Source organism: Hypomesus nipponensis, chromosome 15, assembly GCF_054491055.1.
Source record: "Hypomesus nipponensis isolate SF chromosome 15, ASM5449105v1, whole genome shotgun sequence".
Taxonomy (NCBI): Eukaryota; Metazoa; Chordata; class Actinopteri; order Osmeriformes; family Osmeridae; genus Hypomesus; species Hypomesus nipponensis.
This window is the reverse complement of record NC_140375.1, coordinates 3,464,947-3,485,675: the sequence shown is the minus strand read 5'-3', so window position 1 is coordinate 3,485,675 and position 20,729 is coordinate 3,464,947. Positions and strand designations below refer to the sequence as shown.

Below are 20,729 nucleotides of genomic sequence, written 5' to 3'. Positions count from 1 at the left end.
TTCAACAGGGCTCCAGGGTCATTTGGAACTTGAACCCTGGTTGATTCTGGGAACAGGGCGTTTGCAATCTCAACCATCCCTGGGTGGGAGGGTGGACAGCCCCGCCACGAATGATCTACGGACCCTTCAGGCTGGCCGGGGTAGTCGATCAGCCCCGGCTGACTGGGGGTGTGGGCCGGGGGCGGACCAGCCTGGAGAGATAAGATGCAGATTGAACCTCTCGATTCATGAAGTCTGGGAGAGTCATTTCTAATAAGCATGAGAGACCAGGGTTCGGACACTTCATAACGTTTCTCTCTGCGTCCCCTGAGCTAAGATCGGAGTGTTTCCGCAGTCTCACAGATGCACAGCTCCCTCGCGTACGCCGCAATTCTCACAATTAAGGATCGGACTTAATTACTCATATGAGTATTAGACAGATGGGCTTGCTCCTGTGACATATTGTGTGTACACCCCCCTGCGGGTATGTGCGTGAACACTTGCACGCAGTAGAATTAGCATTTGGCGCTAGGCTGCTGACAGGGCGAAACGCGCGCGTTAGCAGTTAGCAGCAGGATGGATTCGCTAATGATCGTAACTGAATTGCTAGGCGCCACCGGAGGCTTGTGTGTTCGTCAGCAGCTCGGGCCTGCCCGCAGACACACTCTGGCTGACGGGTATATAAGGAGCTGGGAGTGGAAGAGCGAGAACGTATGGTACCCTGTTGGTGCCACACTGAGCCGGTGGAAGGAGGTCATAATTCATGGCGTTGAGAGTGGCGTCGGGAAAAACACTTGAGTGTTTCCCGGTAAAAGTAATTTGATTAAAGATTTCTGAGTGAGAGGTTCCGAAATAGTACACTCAGCCATATTTATCGTCCGCAAAACTTTCTTTTTTTCCCCCCGTGTCTTGTTTGCACGCTTGTACCCAATTGTTGAGGCTGTTTGGGCTGAGTTTGGACGATGAAAACAGCTCAGCAGGTTTCCCCCTGTGAGAAGGAGACGTCAGGAGAGACAGATGCCCTCCCAGCAGGACCCCGGGCACAGTGTGAAGTGTTCTGTGTTACAGCCACTGAGGTCTCACTGGTCTAATGAATCACGTCTAAATGTGGGACATAGGAAAGCTGGCCAACAAATTCATGCTCATCTAACAATGACTCTGACTGTCTTGTTGACCCAAATCTTTAAACACTCTATGAATTATTTTTGGTTTGAGAATGTTACAACTTCAAAAAGACACTGTGGTACGTACAGTTCAACGATGGTGTTTGAACCTGGATCCATAAATTGCTCCTTGACTTATCAGCTCAGACAGTCACCGTTAACGAGGGCCGGAAATCGAGCAGAACTTCCTTTTTTTTGAATAGGAAGTATTCGATTGTTTGATTGTGTGGTTACACAGCCCTAATGATAGACTGAGGTGGGCCCAGGACTAATAGCTCTCTGTTTGGTCATTAGGCGCTATCCCTCAGCCTAATTAAAAACCTGCGACGAGCGCTTCACCAGGATGGGAGAGAGAATTGCCTGCCGGGGGTATCCATCACGGAGGGGTTAGGCACTGCGCCCCATCTGAATCCTTGGCCCACAGGCCCCATAAATCTAGCCAAATTTGGGCTAATGGGGGATGCAGAGAGGAGATCAGCTGACACGTTTTCGGAGGGGGCCACTCGACTGCGTAGGAACACCCCAGCGCTCCGCGGGAGCTGTCGTAATGCACCTGACGACAGTGTGGACTGGATGTTGTGGATTTATGTTAGAAGCCACTAACAGAGTCAGAGTCCGGATGGGACTAGGTTCCATTTGCAAGTGTGGACCCATCGATCAGTCCAGACACTCCGTATCGTATTTGAATTAAGTGCTTAAGGTGGTCATGTGGCGACAACGGATGTGCTGGGCCCTAATTGAATAGCGAACCGCCAACTGTTTTTTTGTTTTTATCTTGGGGAGTCTGGAAAGGTCAAAGTTATTGGCAGCCACAAGCATTTTGCAAGCACAGCAGTCATTTTCACTTTCCAAACAAACTGATACAGAGGGTAGGACAAAGCAAGGGGGGGGGGCGGGGAGGGAGGGGCAAGGAGTTCAGCAGTGGGGATCAGCCTCGTGCCTTGACCCGACGCAAGTATGACGTCGTTTCGGAAGACGCCAATCGGCTCTCACAATCACAGCTGCTCACCCTGTGGGTCGGCGCGGCTCGATGAGCGGATCCAAAGCGACACAAGCGGCCGTTCCAAAGACAAGGCAGGAGATACTGGACATACATGTGGATAGAAAGAGATGACCTGACCTTGTGTTTGTGCATGGCGAACAGGCAGACACCATCCTGTCCCCGGTCCCGGCTCTCATGGCCTCTCTCCGTCTCCAGCCCACACGAGTGCTTCTTCTCCCCCCCGAGGGTGACACGCCGCTGGCCCGCTATGGCATCGTCATCGTCCCCTTCACGCGCGCCTCATCCCACCCTCTGACTCACGCGACGACGAAACCAAGTTTCAAAATAGACAGCTCCGCTGTCATGGCCGGCACCGCTTGAAATCAAATGACGGGCGAATTCCCCCCCCTCCCCCGAAATTTTTTTGTGTCACGCAAAATCCTCAAAAAGAAAATCTAGCGCCCCGCGAAAAAAGTTGCGATGCCTTTGAGATTGAGAGACCAGAATCAAATTCCCTTTCATCCACAAATTTCCAAGTGCCAATAATAGACAGTCTTTGCAGCCTGGCTTTCGGTGTATGGAAATCCACGAGGTCTACGACAAAACGGCGATCGTTTCCTCCCTGTGCTTCCTGTCTGAAGCCCTGCTAGGGATGCTGTGAAGTTAGCAAGAGCTCCGCGTGTAGCCTCTTTCCAGCGCCTCCCCACATCTGCCTCCCTCCTCTTTGTGGGAGCAGTTTCACGTCGGAGGACGGGTCAGCGACGCGAGCGCTCCGATTGGCTGCCTCTCCGTGGCGTGTGAGTGTGTGGGAAGGTCTTGGGCAGACTCTGAGATGGGCTTGCCTGACGCGGCCGGTCGTCTACCCACGACTCAATCGCGTCTCTCTCTCTCTCTCCCCATCCTTCACCCTCCTCCCTCTCCCCACACCACCCCTGCTCCTTCGCTCCATTTCTCTCCGCCTCCTTTTTTTTTTTTTTTTTGCGTGCCTCCGTGCTAGGAGAGCTGGGAGGATGGCGCTACAATGGCAGCGGGCGACTGCCTTGGACCGGAGCCTGGCGGAGTCTTTGTGAATAGGAGCGTCAGCAGTTCTCCCTCTTGGTGGTGTGTGCGTACACACGCGCACAGGGGGAGGGGTTGAGAGCGTGGGTGCGTGTGGAGAGGGGGAGGGTGTGTGTGTGTGTGTGTGTGTGTGGGAGCAGCTGCGTCATGAACCCCCCCTCCCAGTAGCTCCTACAGGCAGAGCTGCCCTGGACTGTCCCTGACCCGCTTTCTGTTGCAGCCTTACATCATCCTCCAACGACGACGACAAAACAAAACCATTACCGTCCCCCGTGATAGCGTTTCCCCAGCCACTCGGTCGCAAAATGCTTCGTTTGACACAGAATGCACAGGAATATGGAGAGAGAGAGAGAGAGAGAGAGAGAGAGAGAGAGAGAGAGAGAGAGAGAGAGAGAGAGAGAGAGAGAGAGAGAGAGAGAGAGAGAGAGAGAGAGAGAGAGAGAGAGAGAGAGAGAGAGAGAGAGAGAGAGAGAGAGAGGAGGGATTGGGAGAGATTGGGAGAGATGGAGATGCAATTTTGTTTAAGAGAGAGAGAGGGATGGAATGGAGGAAAAGTATTTTAGTACACTACTTTAAGCCATCTTAGGAGGTGGTGTTGGGGTGGTATGGGAGGGTGTTGTTGGGGTGGGGGGGGGGGGGGGGGGTTGGGGTTGGGGAGGTCAAAGGGTTGACCTAAATAAGTACCCCCGTTTACAGTGCAGTACATGGACTACAGAGCGGAACTCGTTGACCACTTTCCGTATATTATTTATTCATTTCATGGGATCATTTACTCCAGGGCTATTGAATAATGTTTTGAGGAAGGTCAGGTTTTGCTGACTTTTCCACAAACTGTGGGAGTGTAATGTCTCACCCCACAAGAAAGAATCGATGGCTTAGTGATTGAAAAGCAGAGAGCAATGTGGTTGCTGCTTGGTCGTAGGAAATTGACTCCTCAGAGGTAAAAAAAAAACAAAAAAAAACGGTATAGATCTTTTCTTGCCTTTTATCCAAGGACTACAGAGCTATTTCTGCAACTGATATACAGAATAGTGATATAACACGGAAGGTTAAGGTTAACATGGAAGAGGAAAATAAAGAAAGAACTAGCTAAGGTATCTTTGGTGTAATCACAATGACTCATTTGTATGGCCACAAAAGCTACATCAGACACTAGAAGCTAACATTGTACGGTGCCAGAGAGGCAACACAAACAAGATGGAGGCTTCGAAAAGAATACAAAGATGGTACATTTGATGGCCAGTAACTGTAACATCGGTAGGTTTTTTATAATGCAAATGGCAGAGATTTCAGAGGCACACTCAACCCCCTGCCAAATGGCTTCTCGCATGAATTATTAACCGATGCCTACATACCAAGTTGGTATTGATCCTGGGTTCTGGAGTATGACTCATGACCGCTTAGGCATCACCGTGCAGTTCCCTCTGAGCTCCAGAGACTAACTTTACACCACTAAGACTTAGTCCAGGCCTAAACATATTGGGTGGTCTACAGGATGCAAGATGGATACATGCTGTAGTTTCAAGTCTGGGGTGGTCTGTACTTTCAACTGGGACTACTGTCATGCTTGCTATCCAGGACAGGAATATATCTGACACACACACGCACACACACACACACACACACACACACAGTGCAGTGAGTAGATCCACACCTGAAAGGATTCCAGCCTCAAGGTCCGAGAACATTCATGAAGAGGCCCTCAATCCTCATCTTTAACCGTGACAAGAACCACGGCAGAGCATCAATAAACAAGGTTTCAGACCGATGACCGCTGGTAACAGCCGACAGTTAAATGGACAGCTCGTTAGGCACAGCGTCCAGTGCATTGTGTCTGGAGTATGTAGTCCCTAATTTCAGATGCACATCTGGGTCGTGTAAATAGATTTAGTGGCTAATACCGTGGCCGCCATGCCACTACGTTTATCTATTCCATAAATCAAGATGTGTTGTGCTCCACAGAAGGGGCACGCATCAGTGCCTTTTCAGAGAGTAGAGCAGAAAACCAAAAGAGAGGCATGATATCTAGCCGAGTTGCCAGGTTTGACAGTAGGGTACACCTGAGCTGGAAAGAAAGCAGCGTTCAAAGTCCTCCCCGTTCATCCCCGTGCCTGTGATGTACGACTGGGTCACCAAGCAGGCTGTTCTGACACTGGATGCGTCTATGCTGATTGGCCAGGGTAGACCCGCTGTGGGCCATGTGGTGGTGGTCACTGGTCTAACTGTCTATCCACATGTCTGTCTGTTTGTCTGTCTTTTATCTGTCTCAAAGGCAGTCTGTCAGACAGACATCCAGCAATGACTACTGATAATCATGGCATAATCATAGATAGGAATGAGCAACTTTCAGCATACAACCAAGAGTAAAAATCCCTTTTTCCTTGTCTTCCACCACAATAAGATGCCATTGACCCGTTTACATCGTGCGATACTTCACAGTGTGTATCACATCACACAAAAATGCGCAACACAAATTGCTCATTCTCGCCGAGCAGACAGTTAGCAACGACAGTTTCAGAATGACATGTAGCACGGACGGCTTTCGCACCCTTCTCTCATCCACCACTGTGGCGACACCGAGCTGTGACTCACCTCTTCAGACCGTGTCAAGTACGGACGCTGTCTTTTTCACACCCCTCTCTCTCTGTCTCTCTCACTCTCACTCTCTCTCACTCTCCCCCCTTCTCTCTCCAGAGACAAGCCTGCTTGAAACCACCAGGGAGAACCGATCCAATTCCGGGCCAGCCCTCCAGTTCACGCCACCCTCACCAGAGCAGCTCTCAGAAAACCCCTCGCGACCCCAGAGCCCTACTGTCCCCCCGACAAAGCGCTGTTTGGGCCATTGTCAGGCCAGTTGTTTGTCCAGTAAAAAGCAAACGATAGCATTCCCGTGGCTTTGCAAACTGTATTCTCTGCGCAGGCTTTGCCCAACGCCAAAGGGCCATTCAGACACCTCTCGGCCTGAGGGAGACACAAAGCCGGGGGGCTGTGTCACATGCCGGTGGGGGCCGGAGGGGCTGACAAACGGGGGAGCCCTCCTCCCCGACGAGGCCAGCGGGCGCAGGGTGTGAGGCTTTGGTGGCGGGGGCGGGTCACTTACCTGATCCTGTCCACTGCACTGTCAGACCTCGAAGGAAGGAGAGGAGGAAGGAGAGAACCGTCAGTCCATCGTAAAGAGTTATGCACCGTTCCATCCACACCGCGATCTATGTCAATTCAGTTTGATAATTTGGGTTTGATACGGTCTCTGCATCAATCAATGTCTCGACGAAATATATATATATTTTTTTTTGCCAGCTTCAGTGCAAGTGTATGTGGTTTGAGGAAAACATTGCTTTAGTTATACAGTATATATATATATATATATATATATATATATATATATATATATATATATATATATATATTAAATATAGGGGACAGCAACAATTTAAATGATGCTATCCTTGATTACCTCATTAGCCAATCAACAAAACAAATCAACATGCAAATATTATCGACCGCACGGTTTCCGAGCGAAAGGCTGACAGCACATTCCGGACTCAAATACTTCCCATCTTACGAGGCATACTAAGCCCACAACGCGTGGCACCCAATGTGCCATGCCGCCCCTCTCCTTTTCCTACCACTACCAGACCTCTGTAGGCTGTGCTACATCCTCCACTGCTAGCCTAGCCGATGCTATCCTCACACCGCGAGCAAGCTGCAGACAAGCAGAGCAGACAGACAGACAAACGGCAAAGGAAGAATACCGACTTGCAGGTTACCTGCAGAGGAGACATGACATTCCGTGCCCTCTAAAGATGGGTATAGAACGTTCCCCCTGCAGTCGCCTCACACGAGCTATCACGCACAGAGCCAGCAGGAGGAGCAGACCATGCACTCGACTTCCCATATGGTTAAAGGTAAAGTTCCTATTCAAGGAGAGACCGAGGGGAGGGAGAGAAAGAGATGGAACGCGAGAGAGTGAGTTGGCGGGGGTGGAAGGAGAGGGAGAGAGAGTGCAGGGAGAGGGAGAGAGGGTGGGTGGGTGGGTGTGGTAGCAGGTTACAATAATGAACACTGGGATAGACTTAGAGCCCGAGGGGGAGAGGAAGAGAGGTGGATGGAAAGAGGGAGAAAGAAAGCGAAAGAAAGAAAGAGATTAACAAGTGGAAGAGAGGTGAGAGTAATCTACGAGAGCTAAGATGCTGACTCTTCAGTGAACATCCTTTTTGCGTCCCTTTTCAACGACAGACAATTCCTCCAAACGACTGTCCTTCGTCGTTTGCGACAATGTCTACGACGAGACGGGACAGCCATGCTCAATTACACCCAAACCGTAAAACCCGCTAAAGGCAAATGTTTCCGGCAAATACGAGACGCCTACAGCCAGGTGCCTGAAACAGCACCGCAGTCCCCCCCCCCTCCCGCCCCAGACAGAGTGAGAGATGGGTAATTGAGTTTGCCTCTGTCTGTAGTGTCTCGGGGATGAGGTATGCACGGGCCTTTCGGTCTTGCTCTGCTCTGCTCGCTGCTCTCTCACCGCCCCGGCGACGTGATTTACACCCCTGGCCTGCCCTACTCCCTGGCCCCTGCCCTGACAATACTGCAGTATATCTTCACCGCTGACAAGACGTAATGCAGAGCTATTGCCAGCGGCCAGCAGTATGCTGCCCCCTCACACTGAGCTATGGGGAGCTGGAGAGGTCCAGGAGACAGTGCAGTGTTTCTAGCAACATTTGGTTGCTAACACTTTAAGGCAAGTTCTCATCTAAATGCAAATTGCCTCCTCAAAGCTGTAACTAACCGCATATGCAGAAAGCAGGTTCTGGAGAGTATTGAAGTTCCTTACCTTCCTTGGATGTATTACGATAGAACGTACTACACTGTCTACTATTCAAAACGATTGAATGATTTTACAGCCCGTTGAAAGGATTTGAATCATGATTTTACTGCCAGTTTGGTGTTGGCATAGCCGCTGCCACATAGCTGCAATGCTGTTAAGGTAACAGTGGTCAGTCATTATGCAAGTCATTATCGAGTGCACAAAAGTGATGCAAAATAAGGAGCATCACTTCAGCTTGGGTCTCTATATGAGCACATCCTGCCCTCTAGTGATGAAAATGCAGCTGTGCAGACAGGGCAGCACTGTAACATCCATACAAAGGTCTTGTTTTCAATAGACGGACATCTTTTTTTTTCTTTCAACGGGCGAGAGTTTAACAGACATCAGAAACCCCCCAAAACACATCGTCAAAACATATAAGCAGACAAAACATGACTGTCCGGAACAGAGAGCATGGATTCGTACACCCAGCTCACACACACACACACACACACTTACCTCTCCTCTCGGATGAGGGGGGTCAGGAAGCGAGTGGAGTCGTCTTCATGGCTGCTCTGCTGGCTGCTCTGCTGGCTGCTGGAGGAGCGACAGAGAGAGGCAGCTGTCAATCATCACACACTCACACCCAAAACAACACGGTGCCTGGGTTGTGGATCCTGTCAGGTGCAGTTACTTGGAACGAACCGCCACAGACGTATTCCGTTTTTTTGGAGATCGTGGAACCTGAAGAAGGTTCATTCCCATGGCGCCACTAGGTGGCAGTGTGTGACACCAGAGGGGAGCTGCTCGGTGGAACCACGACTTTTGAAGGAGATTAAAAACGCAGAAGTTCTACACTGACTCTTTGATCTATTCCCATTCTGCAATTAGACAGGTTCCATTATTTATTTGATGAAGACTGAGAAAGGATCATGGTAACCATGGAGATATCACAGAGGTTCACATGGGTCCTAATCACAGACGGCTTGGAGCTCTGTTTGCACTGTGGGAGATCTCAAAGAGATATTCTGTTTTGTTTGTGCCTCGAAATATATTTTGATATCATTGCCAACACAGCCAATATAATTCGAGCTTTATTCTGAAGATGCATTCTGGGAAAAAGTTCCAGACAAACGATGCACTATACTGAAGCAGCTAGGGGGTCTTAGCACCATCTTAACACCATGCCAGTACTCCAGTCATTTTCACACACACTCTAATCGCATTCCCAGTTGGAGGTCCGAAAGAAATCAGTGGGCTGGAGACACAGGTGTAGAAAATGATCTGAAACGAAACTCCTGAAGAACTCAGACAATATCTTAAAAACATGATTTTAAAGTGCTGATATATACAGTGCGTATGAAAAGGAGATCACATCCAAATTCGGTTCTAAAAGGGTTTCTTCTCGTCCGAGTCGGACCCAGTCCAGCAGTCTAACAGTACAGCAGAAGGAAAACGATGCTACGCACATCGTTGACCATATTGCCACACGTTTTTCTTTCTTTCTTCTGTAAGCCATGCCTTATAAGTTTGAGAACCATAGCCAGGTTTTGAGAGGAAGACAAAGATGTCCTGATTTAAAAGCTACCATAAACTGCATTTGAAAGGTACCACTTTAGGTGTGAGTTTACACTTTTTTTCTGTGCGTTTACACGTTACAACTCAGTGTGGGCAGTAAACTAAAGTTTTTATGTGCATTTAGGGTTAGTATAGTGTATTATTTATTGTTATCTGTAATTTAGGACGTTTTAGTATTAGGGTTATTATAGTGTATTATTTATTGCTATCTGTATATTTAGGAAGTTTCACTTTTTTAAGCTCAGCATAGATGTAAATTATGTTCTGTGTACTTATGTTATGTTATGCCAGGTGCTTGCGTTGTCTTGTCTTAAGAATTTCAGTGCCCAGTCTGACCTTGTGGTGTTCTGTGTACCTGACAAATAAAAGACTTGAACTTGAAACACGCACATCACATAGTGAAAGTGCATACCTTTTTCAGGACATAGTACCCCAGCCTTGTTCCTCACTCATGCACTATTGATGCAATATCGGTTCTGGAGCTAATAGGCTGGAGGTGTAACAAGACACTCTCGACTTACAGACACGCACTGTATTACAGCACAATCTTGGGGGAGGGAGGGGGAAATCTACACAAAATGGTGGATGTTAATGGACCAGGGGGGACCCTGTGTCCTGTTCCATCTGATCCGACCGGGTGGAGTTGATTCACAGGCAATAGCTGTTTTCCATTATATGAGGATGTGTGAAAATGTAAGTGAATGCATTTGTCAACTTCCGACATCCGCTCCTAGGTTTATCAATCGCTGTACACCATAGTGTCCAAGGACCAAAGATGATTCATGTCCTCATTCAATCTGTGTTGGTCACAACAATGTCTAGATGGCGTTCATCACCAGACAACCTTTGAATCTATTTGACTGAATTGGCCTCACTTTCCATTCTGACACAATAGCTTTTTTTCCCTTACTCCAATGTTTCACAAAACATATTTCAGAATCTAAAAGTGTGGACTTGACAGAGAAGTACTCTCTTGATTCCCCCAAAGAGTTATGCTCTTATCCACCACACTACACTAATTCTGTCCTGATTCCAGGTTTAAGTACCTAGAGCAGACACACACACACACATACACACATTTATCTCATACACACACACACACTTATCTCATACATAATCTACCCTCTCTCACATGGGCCGGTAAAAAAACAAAAACATCAGTATCACTTTGGAAAATGACAAACACACACAGAAGATAAGAGTGAGTACATGGATGTTGTCACTGTACCGGAACTTATGGTCTTTCCTTGCAACCTTCAAAATCCTCTTCTGAACTGGTAAAACAACCCAGTACTTGGCTTCCCTCTTATAGAGCTCAAGTGTCCAATAGGATATGGCTGGAGAGCAGACAGCTAAATCAACATTGTCCCATGGGATCAGTCTTGTTATAAGACTCTTCATGAAGGAAAACATTTGACCTCAATCTTTCTCAACTAGACAACGTTCTTTTAAAAAACGTTTTTATTTTTACTTTTCACTCTCATTTCTCAACAAACTGCTGAATGCTTGATTACAACAAAAGATTATCAAGGACATTTGTATTGATTTGCCACTCATACACAGAATGTTCAGACACATATTAACTACTTGCATCCTTTTGATTTTAGGCCGATTTTAGGCAGACTTTTGGGTAATAAAACGAGTGTACTCGATTACTATAGCCCATCGCCTCTAAACAACCTTCAGATGCACATACTGTGGCAAATAAATATCCAGTATTCTTTAGCAAACGGCTTGGGTAAAGATAGCTATGGTACTCACAGCATGCTTGACAGTTGTTCCGTGTTAAATCCACTTAACTGTTTCCAAAAAGCTCCAAAGGTGGTCATAGACACAACACACTCACAGTTTAACTATTAATGCTATGGCTTGTTTATACATTAACTAACCAAATACAGCTGGCTTCAACTAAAGCCTGGAGCTGCCAAAGTTTTGGCAGGTGGGGAAAAAAGAAGTTCCCACAATTTGTTCTTGATTTCTTACGTTTTTCTCACAGCTGACTGTTCATGCCCTATAACCCACATTCTACTGAAACAGCACAAACATTGGCCTTGAGAAGGAATGAACACAATAAAATGTTATAACAACCACTGCAACTGATTGACAAGATGCTAACATGGATGTGACCCAAGAACAAGGACAGGGGTTTTCATTGCTTTCAAGAGCTATGGAATACTCACTGACTATGAGCACTGCTGTTTTATAAATACTTGCTATGGACACTCAAAATAAAGTCACCTGGAAGCAAGACTTTAATGGAAAGCGTTTAGTTTTTCCAAAGCCAGTTATAATATATTGAGTAAGATGGATCTAAATCGAAGATTTGAGTGTACATTCCACGGCTTCTCATTAAGTAATACATCTTAGAAATAATTCAAGTGTCAAACAAGCGAACAGGCATCAAATATAAGTGGCATGTAGCGTAATGACACAGTATTGAACTGCTGTCATTTGGTCCCAGTTGGACGAATGGATTTGAAGTCAATACACGATCTGTACTACAAAATAATAGATCATGATGCAGGGTCATGACCTCTACACAGGCAACAAGACTGGCTAGGTCAAATTATATCTTGTTGTTCTTTCTGTGTACCCACAATGCAATACTGGATAATGCAAATAGCTTGTTCTTTATCAATTATTGACTGAGTGATTCATATGGGATGTGAAGGTTATGTAACACACTCCCCACTGGCATGGGGTCTTCTTATCTTGATCCTGTTAACATCAAAACAGACCATGAAGGGATCTATTTTGCACCGTGTCAAATAAACACGAACCCATTGAACAGTGGATATAGGACTGCAGGAATGTCCCGCATTAAGGGTAGATATACTGGAGATGTGCCAGGCTGAGGGGGATGATAGGCCAGTATTTCACAGCGGAAGAGGCAGCGTCGTGCATGCACGTCTCTGAGGGGAACACATCTTCGGTTCGGAGAGACCTTCCATAACATGGAGTTACCATCCGAATGTTGTCTACCATCTGCCACTTGGTGCCTTCCAACTGGAGTTCGACCACATTAGAACCCCCCACTAGAACCAGGAAGTGATGTTCGAAGCCAGGGGGCTTCTCCCTGTTCCTGAATCCTGACCAGAAAGAACCGAAGTTCAAAGTTATAGGCTGTAGACTAGGGGCCTGAAATATTTCCTGGAAAAGAAACCCAGTTGAGGACTGAGTCCGGTCCTGACTCATGATCAGTGAAGCACCAGGGGACAGGATGGAGAGGGCAGCAGACTGTGCATGTCTCTGGCTAATTGTGCAAGGTAGTGCTGACTTGAGACTGTTCCAGTCCAAACCTGCCTCGGTTGACTGATCACTGTAAACTAAGACTAAACTGTGGAGGGACTACACTTCAACCCTTCTCTCTCATGGAAAACTAAGGATCACATTTAAGGAATGTGACACGAATCTATTTGAACACGCTCAACAGGAATGAGATGACAGTGCTGTAATGTGGGGTATATAAATGGGTGTTCAAACAGTGTCAAACTGCTTTTTGAACTGCTAACATACGCTTTGCAAATGCCCGCTGACAAACGCCCAACCAGAACTGATTATTTTTTTTAACTTTGAGATGTGCTTCCTTGTCTAATGAATAATGAGCAGCTACAGAATATGGTGTCGATGGAAGATATATCCGCAAGGGCTTTTGTGCTGACACAATGCTGAATATAAACTATATATAAAAACCATAGACTTTGGACTAGAAGAACCTGTGTGGGTGAACCTGCAACCGACAGTAGACAGACATTTCCTGTGGTTGATCTTTATTCACTCAACAAACACGGATCGGCGACAGGCAGCTCCCTGGAAGTCATAAAACATCCCATTAAAATCACTGCACCACGACCTAACGAAAATGACAACGTCCCCTAAACGTTGACAAACTACAACCGAACAATACCCGTTAGCTTCCTCTTAGCACGCTTCCTGGAGTTAGCACAGCGGCTAATTGGCAGTAGCTGAGGGCTGAAGGAGACAAGGAGATTGGGAGGGAGAAGGGAGGATGGGAGTGGAGGACCGGCCCGGTCGGGGTCAGTGGGAGGTTTCGGAGAACAAACGGGCCGGCCTCGCTTCACACCAACCTGCTCTCGCTGCCGTGCTCCTTCTTCTCGCGCACCCTCAGCCACTTGCGGAGCAGGAAGCGCTTGCGGCGCGGCGAGGCGCTGGGCGTGGAACAGTTGGACCAGGAGGATACGGCGTCCTCGTCGCTGGACGGCGTGATCTCGATGGAGGGCAGCTGCAGGTACTCCTTGGAGGCCGAGTGGGAGCGGCTCACCGGGCGCCCGTTCGCCGGCCAGCCCTTCTCCCGCTCCTTCTCCCGCTCCTTCTCCTTCTCCCGCTCGCTCGGCACGTTTCTCATGCGGCGCATTTTGAAGCGCTTCCGCCGCAGCGTCGGGGTGGAGTAGCTGGACCACACGGAGTGGTCCGAGGCGGCGTGGTTGCCGCCGTCAGAGTAGACGGGGGCGTCGAGAGGGATGCTCACCTGGACCGCGGGCGGCCGGAGGGCCTCGGTCATGCTCGGTCTTGGCTTCCCGCACCACAGTTTGGAGATTGAACGCGACACACACCCACCCACACACTGTCTCGAGGTGAGACCGAGGTTCGGGAGATTGATCGAGATCGGCTGGAATGGCTGAGTGCCTCAACAGGAATACAGGAAGTCCTCGTTGGTGGAATCTGCTGAAGCGGGTGGCAGTCGGATGGCAAATTGCTCCTCCAATTGCCGAGGCTTCCTTGGAAATCCTGAACTCCCCGCGTGCGCGTCACAACCGGCTCCAAAGACGAACACCTCTTCGGGGTACTGACTAACAACAGGCAATCCAGCAAATCCTTTGGATATCCTGGTCCTGGATTTAGCCCTGGCTCTGTACCCAGCCACTGCAACTCTGTCCTCGTCAGCTGTGGTGTGACCTGTGTCCTCACCCTCCACCAGCAGTCGCTCCGTCCCTCAGGCTGGAGAGGAGAGGGCTGCAAGCGCTAGACAAAAGGGCCTTCTGTTCCGACAGCAACAGATGAAACATGCATAAGGGCTGGCAGGCCGGTGTAACAGTACTCCTCGGCTCTGCCCACGAGACTAGCGGACTGAGTTACACGCTCGCCGCTTTCCCAGCAGCAACCGGCAGCCGAGCGCTACGTCGGCCACTGCTGCGCAGTCCAGAGCTGTGCTGGCAGAGGAGTCGCAGGGTGTCGCCTCTTGGGTTTCGGAGGTGGGTGGACGGGATGAGGTGCTGGACTGGTTCCAGGGTGGTGGGTTGTGGCTGTATGCCTCGGTAGAGGGAGGGTGTCTCTGGAAGCTCTTCTGAGGGACGGGTGTGGCTGTCTGGAGTCCCTGTGCTCGGACGTTCTTCAGGCAGATACTCCCTAGAGGTGAAAGGGAGGTGATAGGGGTGCTAGGAACGGGCTACGCAAGAGGGTAATGATGACACAGCAAAGCGAGTGACAGACACGCCCACGCGGGAGGAAGAGCACGCACGCAGACACACACACAGCCCATGGGAGGAAACGCACGCAGACACACACGGAGAAGACGAGAACACTGAGAAGTGCACACACACACACACATGCGCAGGCTTGCGGACACATATACACACACATACAGACACACACACACACGCACACACACACACACCAGGAAGTCTGGTTACTAACCAAAGGGAAACTACAAGATTGCACCCATAGATATGCTACAGCACAGTTATGCTTTTCTAACCCTAGCCTGTTTATACAATGCAGAGGCCCTTCTGTTGGTTTATTTAATTAACTCTTGAATTCATTTAATTCATTAACTTATGAAAACTGTCACTGTCAGGCTTGTGTAGGGTGACACTTTAAAAAACACTTTACCGAACACCTGTACAACTGGACTGCTCAGTGAAAACAAGCTCTACTGTTAGTTTGCAGACATTGTCATTCATTTGCATGTTGTTCCACAGACACACAAACACAAGCCAACCCCTTATCTCACTCAAAGTTGTGAGTGTCAACAAGAATACTTGTGAGCTGTGCTCTACAGGCTTTACAGTGTGTGAATTACATGCACATGTCTTAAGTAAACACTCTTCTATGTAGGACGAAATGTGTCTGGGATTCTGGAAAAGTTGGAAAGATTGTCATTCTAAACTGAATGTGCCCCCCTGAATGTTAACGACAGAACAAGTTCCAAATAGGTTAAGATGGTTTTGTTCTTGCACCCTAACCAACACAAAGGGTACTGGAGTATGTTACCTTTAACAACCGTCAACAAGTCTTTTACAGCAATAACCCTTGCATCAAAAAAGGATGATAAGGGCAGCATAGACTTGAAAAGTGATAAAGAAAACGGATTTTGAGGTTTAGCAAACATATCTAGCAATGCAAACACAGTTATCAGAGTCACAGAGATTATTGCCAGACTCACTTTCCCCATCTGTCCTCTTAAGCTTACAAGGGCACCTTGTTCAAACATTTAACTTTGGGCTATTGGACTACTATTGGACTACTTGCAGGTCAATACAAATGTACTGTATACTACTGGAAGAGGCCACAGTGAGCGAGGTTTAGATGTAGTAACACTCACTTTTCACTGCAGGTCATTCCTAGAGCATTCTTTGTCACATATCTCATAACATGTTGAAGAAACTGAAATGTGGGCATCCCACAACTCTTATGACATATCATTATTCCAACATACTGTATGTTGAGCTGACGAAAATGTCAGCCACACTACGTGTTCAACAATAGATTACAAGTATTCCTTCAGTACAGATTCCAACCACCCACACTAACATGCTCACTTTTCAGTGACATAGCTGGTTAAAGTGGTGTTTATGAGGTTATCAAGTGTGTGCTTGAGTCAAGAGGGCCCACGTTTGAAACTGAGGTGCTAGTGACCGAGGAAGCGATACTGACGAGAGACGCAATGACACCTGTCACACCAGCACACACACATTTCTTCCAGCAGGTGTCAAATTCAAAAGCAATTGTGCGTATGCTTTGCCAGCAGCAGATGGAGTTACCAGGGGAGTCTGGGATGCAACTGGATGCCTGGTGGGCTCCACAACTGGCCAGCACACACACACAGACAAACACCCCTCCTGACCCCACCTACACATGCGTAACACACACACACATCCATACACACATACATTCCCCGCCCCCCACCCACACTCACACATGCACATTTGTGACACACACACACACACACAAACCCAACACCCTTCACTCCTCCCTCAAATCCACAGTCCAACAAACTGGCAGGCTTGCAGTGGCAGCGGGGAAACAGCATGCATTATACATCAAGACATAGTGCTTCTCTTTCCAGCTTCACACGCTAAGGTTGCCCCGCACTTGCCTCGGGCCTTGACTCAGGTGAACTGCCAAACAACTGGGCGATGTTGAGCAAGAGGAGACTTGAGGAGGGCGGTCACAAGAGGTGTGACACAATTAAAGACCAGGATCTCAGAAAGTACAGCCAGCCCACCAAACCGTCTTAATGTTCTGTCCGATACAAAAATGTGCAAAGGAAAACTGTTGCTATGGCCTTTTCCCACAGACATCCACTTGACTGGGATAGGCTTTTGCTGGCACAATAGCACCTGACATGAACGCTGTGCCTGGGCTGCAAAACGAGAAACCACAGTACAGCAGTTAGCCAAGGAAGCTTTTGATGATCTTGTGTTGTGAGCCGGTGTGGACATCCTCAGGGTCAACAGCTGGGCCGACCGCAGGGAGACCTTGCTGTTCCAGCTGAGGAAGAAAGCAACCTGGTCCCAGCGCTGAGAGCGTCGCGCCGGTTCCGCTGACCCCGCTCCTCGTTTCTCAGCGCCAGTGTTCACTGGTGTTGTCCTCTCTCTCTCTCTCGAGTCGGCCCTATTCTTAGCATTGCCATGTCAACACACGCCGGGCCATGCCAGATTACGGAGGCATGTTAATGATTGTAAGATGAGGAAGGGTTTCATGGACAACTGAGTGCAGTTGATGTGCGCCTGTGCTGCGGAGCACGACAATCTACTGAAACTGTCGAGCACATCACAAGACAACTTGTGGAACGTTCCAACGGGTGGACAGACTGGAATATCACATCGTCCGTTTGGTTCAGCTAGTTTAGATGGTCGGAAAGTGGCATTTTCAAAAAGGCGATTAAAAAAATATGTCCACCGTATAAATATCCCGTTTCAATGCTTTTGTGTCACTGTGATAATAAAGGCCAGTGTTTCTAAACAGCAACATGCTACTCTCATCGAGTCGGTTCCATACCAAACTGCATTCTTCCTGCTCTGCTCATACTTGCCACAGAGGATCCAGAAGCGATCGTTTACGATATCTTCAGGTGCCGAGCAACACAACCACGACGTGTCAACTTCTCGTTGATGGGTCGGTCTGAGTCTCCTCTCGTCACAGCAGGAAGTCAAGAGAGTGTGTTTTGTGTGTGTGTAAATGAGACACCCTGTCATGCAGGGCACAAAGCTGCCTGAAGCACTTGAACGGTTTATAGATCTCGAACAGACTGTAGGTATTTTCCTCAGTGATCACTCCCTGTGTGAGGATAAATATCTATGAATGTTGTTCATTTTTTCAGGCAAATTGATAAAGAATGCATTGTTTCCTCCCCCAAAAATGGGGAATTCAGAGAGATACTGCACCAAGCTTGAAACTAACAAAGAGCTAAACATATAAGTCAAGCCTGCACTGCATCAAATGAAATATGTATGGAGACCTCAAAGACTCAAACTACTGTTTAGTCTCACAGGCTAACGTGTTATCGAGGTTGTGACTAGACTGGAGCACTGCTTGACCAGGCATGTTGTACACTTGTGTACGATATTTATTAAGTTCAATTAAGTTATGTAAGGGGATTAAGTAGGGTTAGGAGGTGGTGGTGATGGAAATATCATGAGTACTGTTAAGCCGTGGTGATTACACAAATAAATGTTCCCCTTCATACCGAGAGAGTAGATGCTGCACTGAGGTTAGATATGCTAGCTAATGTTAGCCTTTCCATCACCCTAAAATCGGATTTACGTCTACATACAGAAGGTTGATAAAAGTCATTATATTATCACCACAACTGGTTTTAAAGAGCACTCAACCTGTTTACCAGATACTGTATGGTACAGTCATTTGTGTAACTTCTGCAGCACTGCTTACGCATATAGGAGAAATGTGAAATGTGAATTTGAGAATCTCAAAACCCTATCAATTGTTTACATATTCACTGTGCTTTCAAAAGTTACTTCAGTTGAATATATTCAGTCACATGTACTACCATATCATTTGATGAGGTTGTAATAACAATCCTGAAGATGGATTCAGCCTTTAATCATAAAGATCTGTATAGGATCTATAGAATAATGAATGTGAGAAGGACACTTCCCCCCCCCCCCCGGCCAAATGAATATAAAGCGGGGGGGAAGTATAAAAGGAAGTTCCCATCTTCAAATGAGCAGTCTTTTTTTTGGCCCTCGTCTATTGAGGATTTCTTGTGGAACACTGAAATGAAAGCTTTCATCTCTTATTCAGCCTGTGTTCTAAAATTAGCCGATGGGCGTTCAATGGAGTGTGGAACATGTACTGTAAGCACATGCCAACCCTGTTAGACACATGACACCACAATTCCACAATTAATGTTTAATAGGCATATAGCTAGTGTTTTCTAAAAAGGGACTGTGTCCACATGTGTTATTTGTTTTGTTCTGTTTGAATCAATTGCTTGAGGACAAATCTGGATAATTAGCTGATTTCACAATTAAGCAAGCAATGGGCCACACGAGAACACGAGATGGTTTCATTGAATATTTGATTGAAGTGGTTTGTGTTAACAAAGCTCTTCACAGCAGTTGAAGGATTTCTTCTATTCAGTCTACTCAGTAGCCCTGTCCTGGTTTGACGAAGGGCCCTTGGACTCTTTCGCACGCAACTGACCACTTTACAGGACACCACTTTAAACAGCTACACCTCTGTGAAGTTAGACAAAGTTAGAGTGTCACCAGTTGAGCTAACATATGCACGTCATTTATGCCGTCTTGCATGTCCCTTAAACATATTCCATTCCGTGTGCTGTAAGTCTGTAATTACCTTTTCACGTTACATAAGCTCTTATACTAACACACTTTTATAATAACAAAGTAATATTATAAAACGATTTAAGCTCTATCGCACTATGACAAAGAAATGTATTGGAGTCATGTTTACACAAATGGAGTCAGCTCTATTTTGGAAATAATAACCTGCTCAATCTAATTATTGCAGAGAAGCAAGAGGCGTCATACTGCAACAACGCACTGCTCAAACCCATGTCGATTGGTCACTTTAATGTTTTATCGCTGTACTTTTTCAGTCCATTACACATGGCGACATGACACTGAAGAGGGGAAGCATCACAAATACCTACTTCCTGTGTGAACTGAAGACATCCAACCACTACCGAGCAGGACTACATCCAAAGTACAGTGCGTACTGTATCCATGTAATTTATTACAAAAAGTTTGATTCAGGGGCTACAGTTACAATATCATGTATGTCCTCAGGTCTCTCAAACTCTCAAGCCACCTGGTCTTACATGTTGCAGTGCAGTGCAGGGGAAAGCGTGTGAACTAGTTTCAGTTGCAAGGTAAACAAGCTTCACAGAAACTGAGAGGTCCCTAGCTTGTACATCCTGTTGGCTAAATATGGACACTTTCTCAGAGCCTGTCTCACAAACCAGACAAGAGAAGAGGCTGTCAGAGGCTCAGAGAAATGGGCTGTGAGAAGCATTCAAAGTGGTCGGTCCCATTCAGACAGAGCTGGCCCGCAGTAAATCTCTGAATGAGGGAGATTCTCTGCATCCAGATAGTCTGGTCCTCTTGAATAGGACTACAGACATGTGGGCCTACATTTTAGAGATGGCAACTGTAATGAACACTGCTGTGGAGTTAGTGTTAGGCAAAGCTACATTGCACAGGCCTTTAGGAAGTGTCTAGTTATGAAATAGAGACACAAGGATGTTATGGAAAAGACACGGGGTCCCTGGGGGCTTCCTCCAGTTGGCCTGAACACATTGGCCTGAGCACAACATGACAGACATGTGGTTTCAAACAGCTGGCTGGAGGTCACTTTACAAAACAAACGGAGCAGCTTTATACAAACTGCTCACCCCAGAAAACAGGCATGTGTCAGGTGATATTATTGTGATGCATTA

The 20,729-nt window shown here is 47.4% G+C and overlaps 1 protein-coding gene across 1 annotated transcript in view; it reads right to left on the bottom strand.

The window, feature by feature from the left end:
* Window positions 1-14,476, bottom strand: part of gramd1bb (GRAM domain containing 1Bb) — a 58,371-nt gene extending 43,895 nt beyond the window's left edge. Inside the window, exons 1-3 of the mRNA XM_084674338.1 lie at window positions 13,657-14,476; window positions 8,510-8,587; window positions 6,284-6,310 (exon numbers count right to left, since the gene is read on the bottom strand). Coding sequence (XP_084530464.1) covers window positions 6,284-6,310; window positions 8,510-8,587; window positions 13,657-14,090 — 539 coding nt within the window. The 5' untranslated portion in view covers window positions 14,091-14,476. The remainder of the gene's footprint in view (window positions 1-6,283; window positions 6,311-8,509; window positions 8,588-13,656) is intronic.
* Between the last annotated feature and the right edge of the window lie 6,253 nt (window positions 14,477-20,729).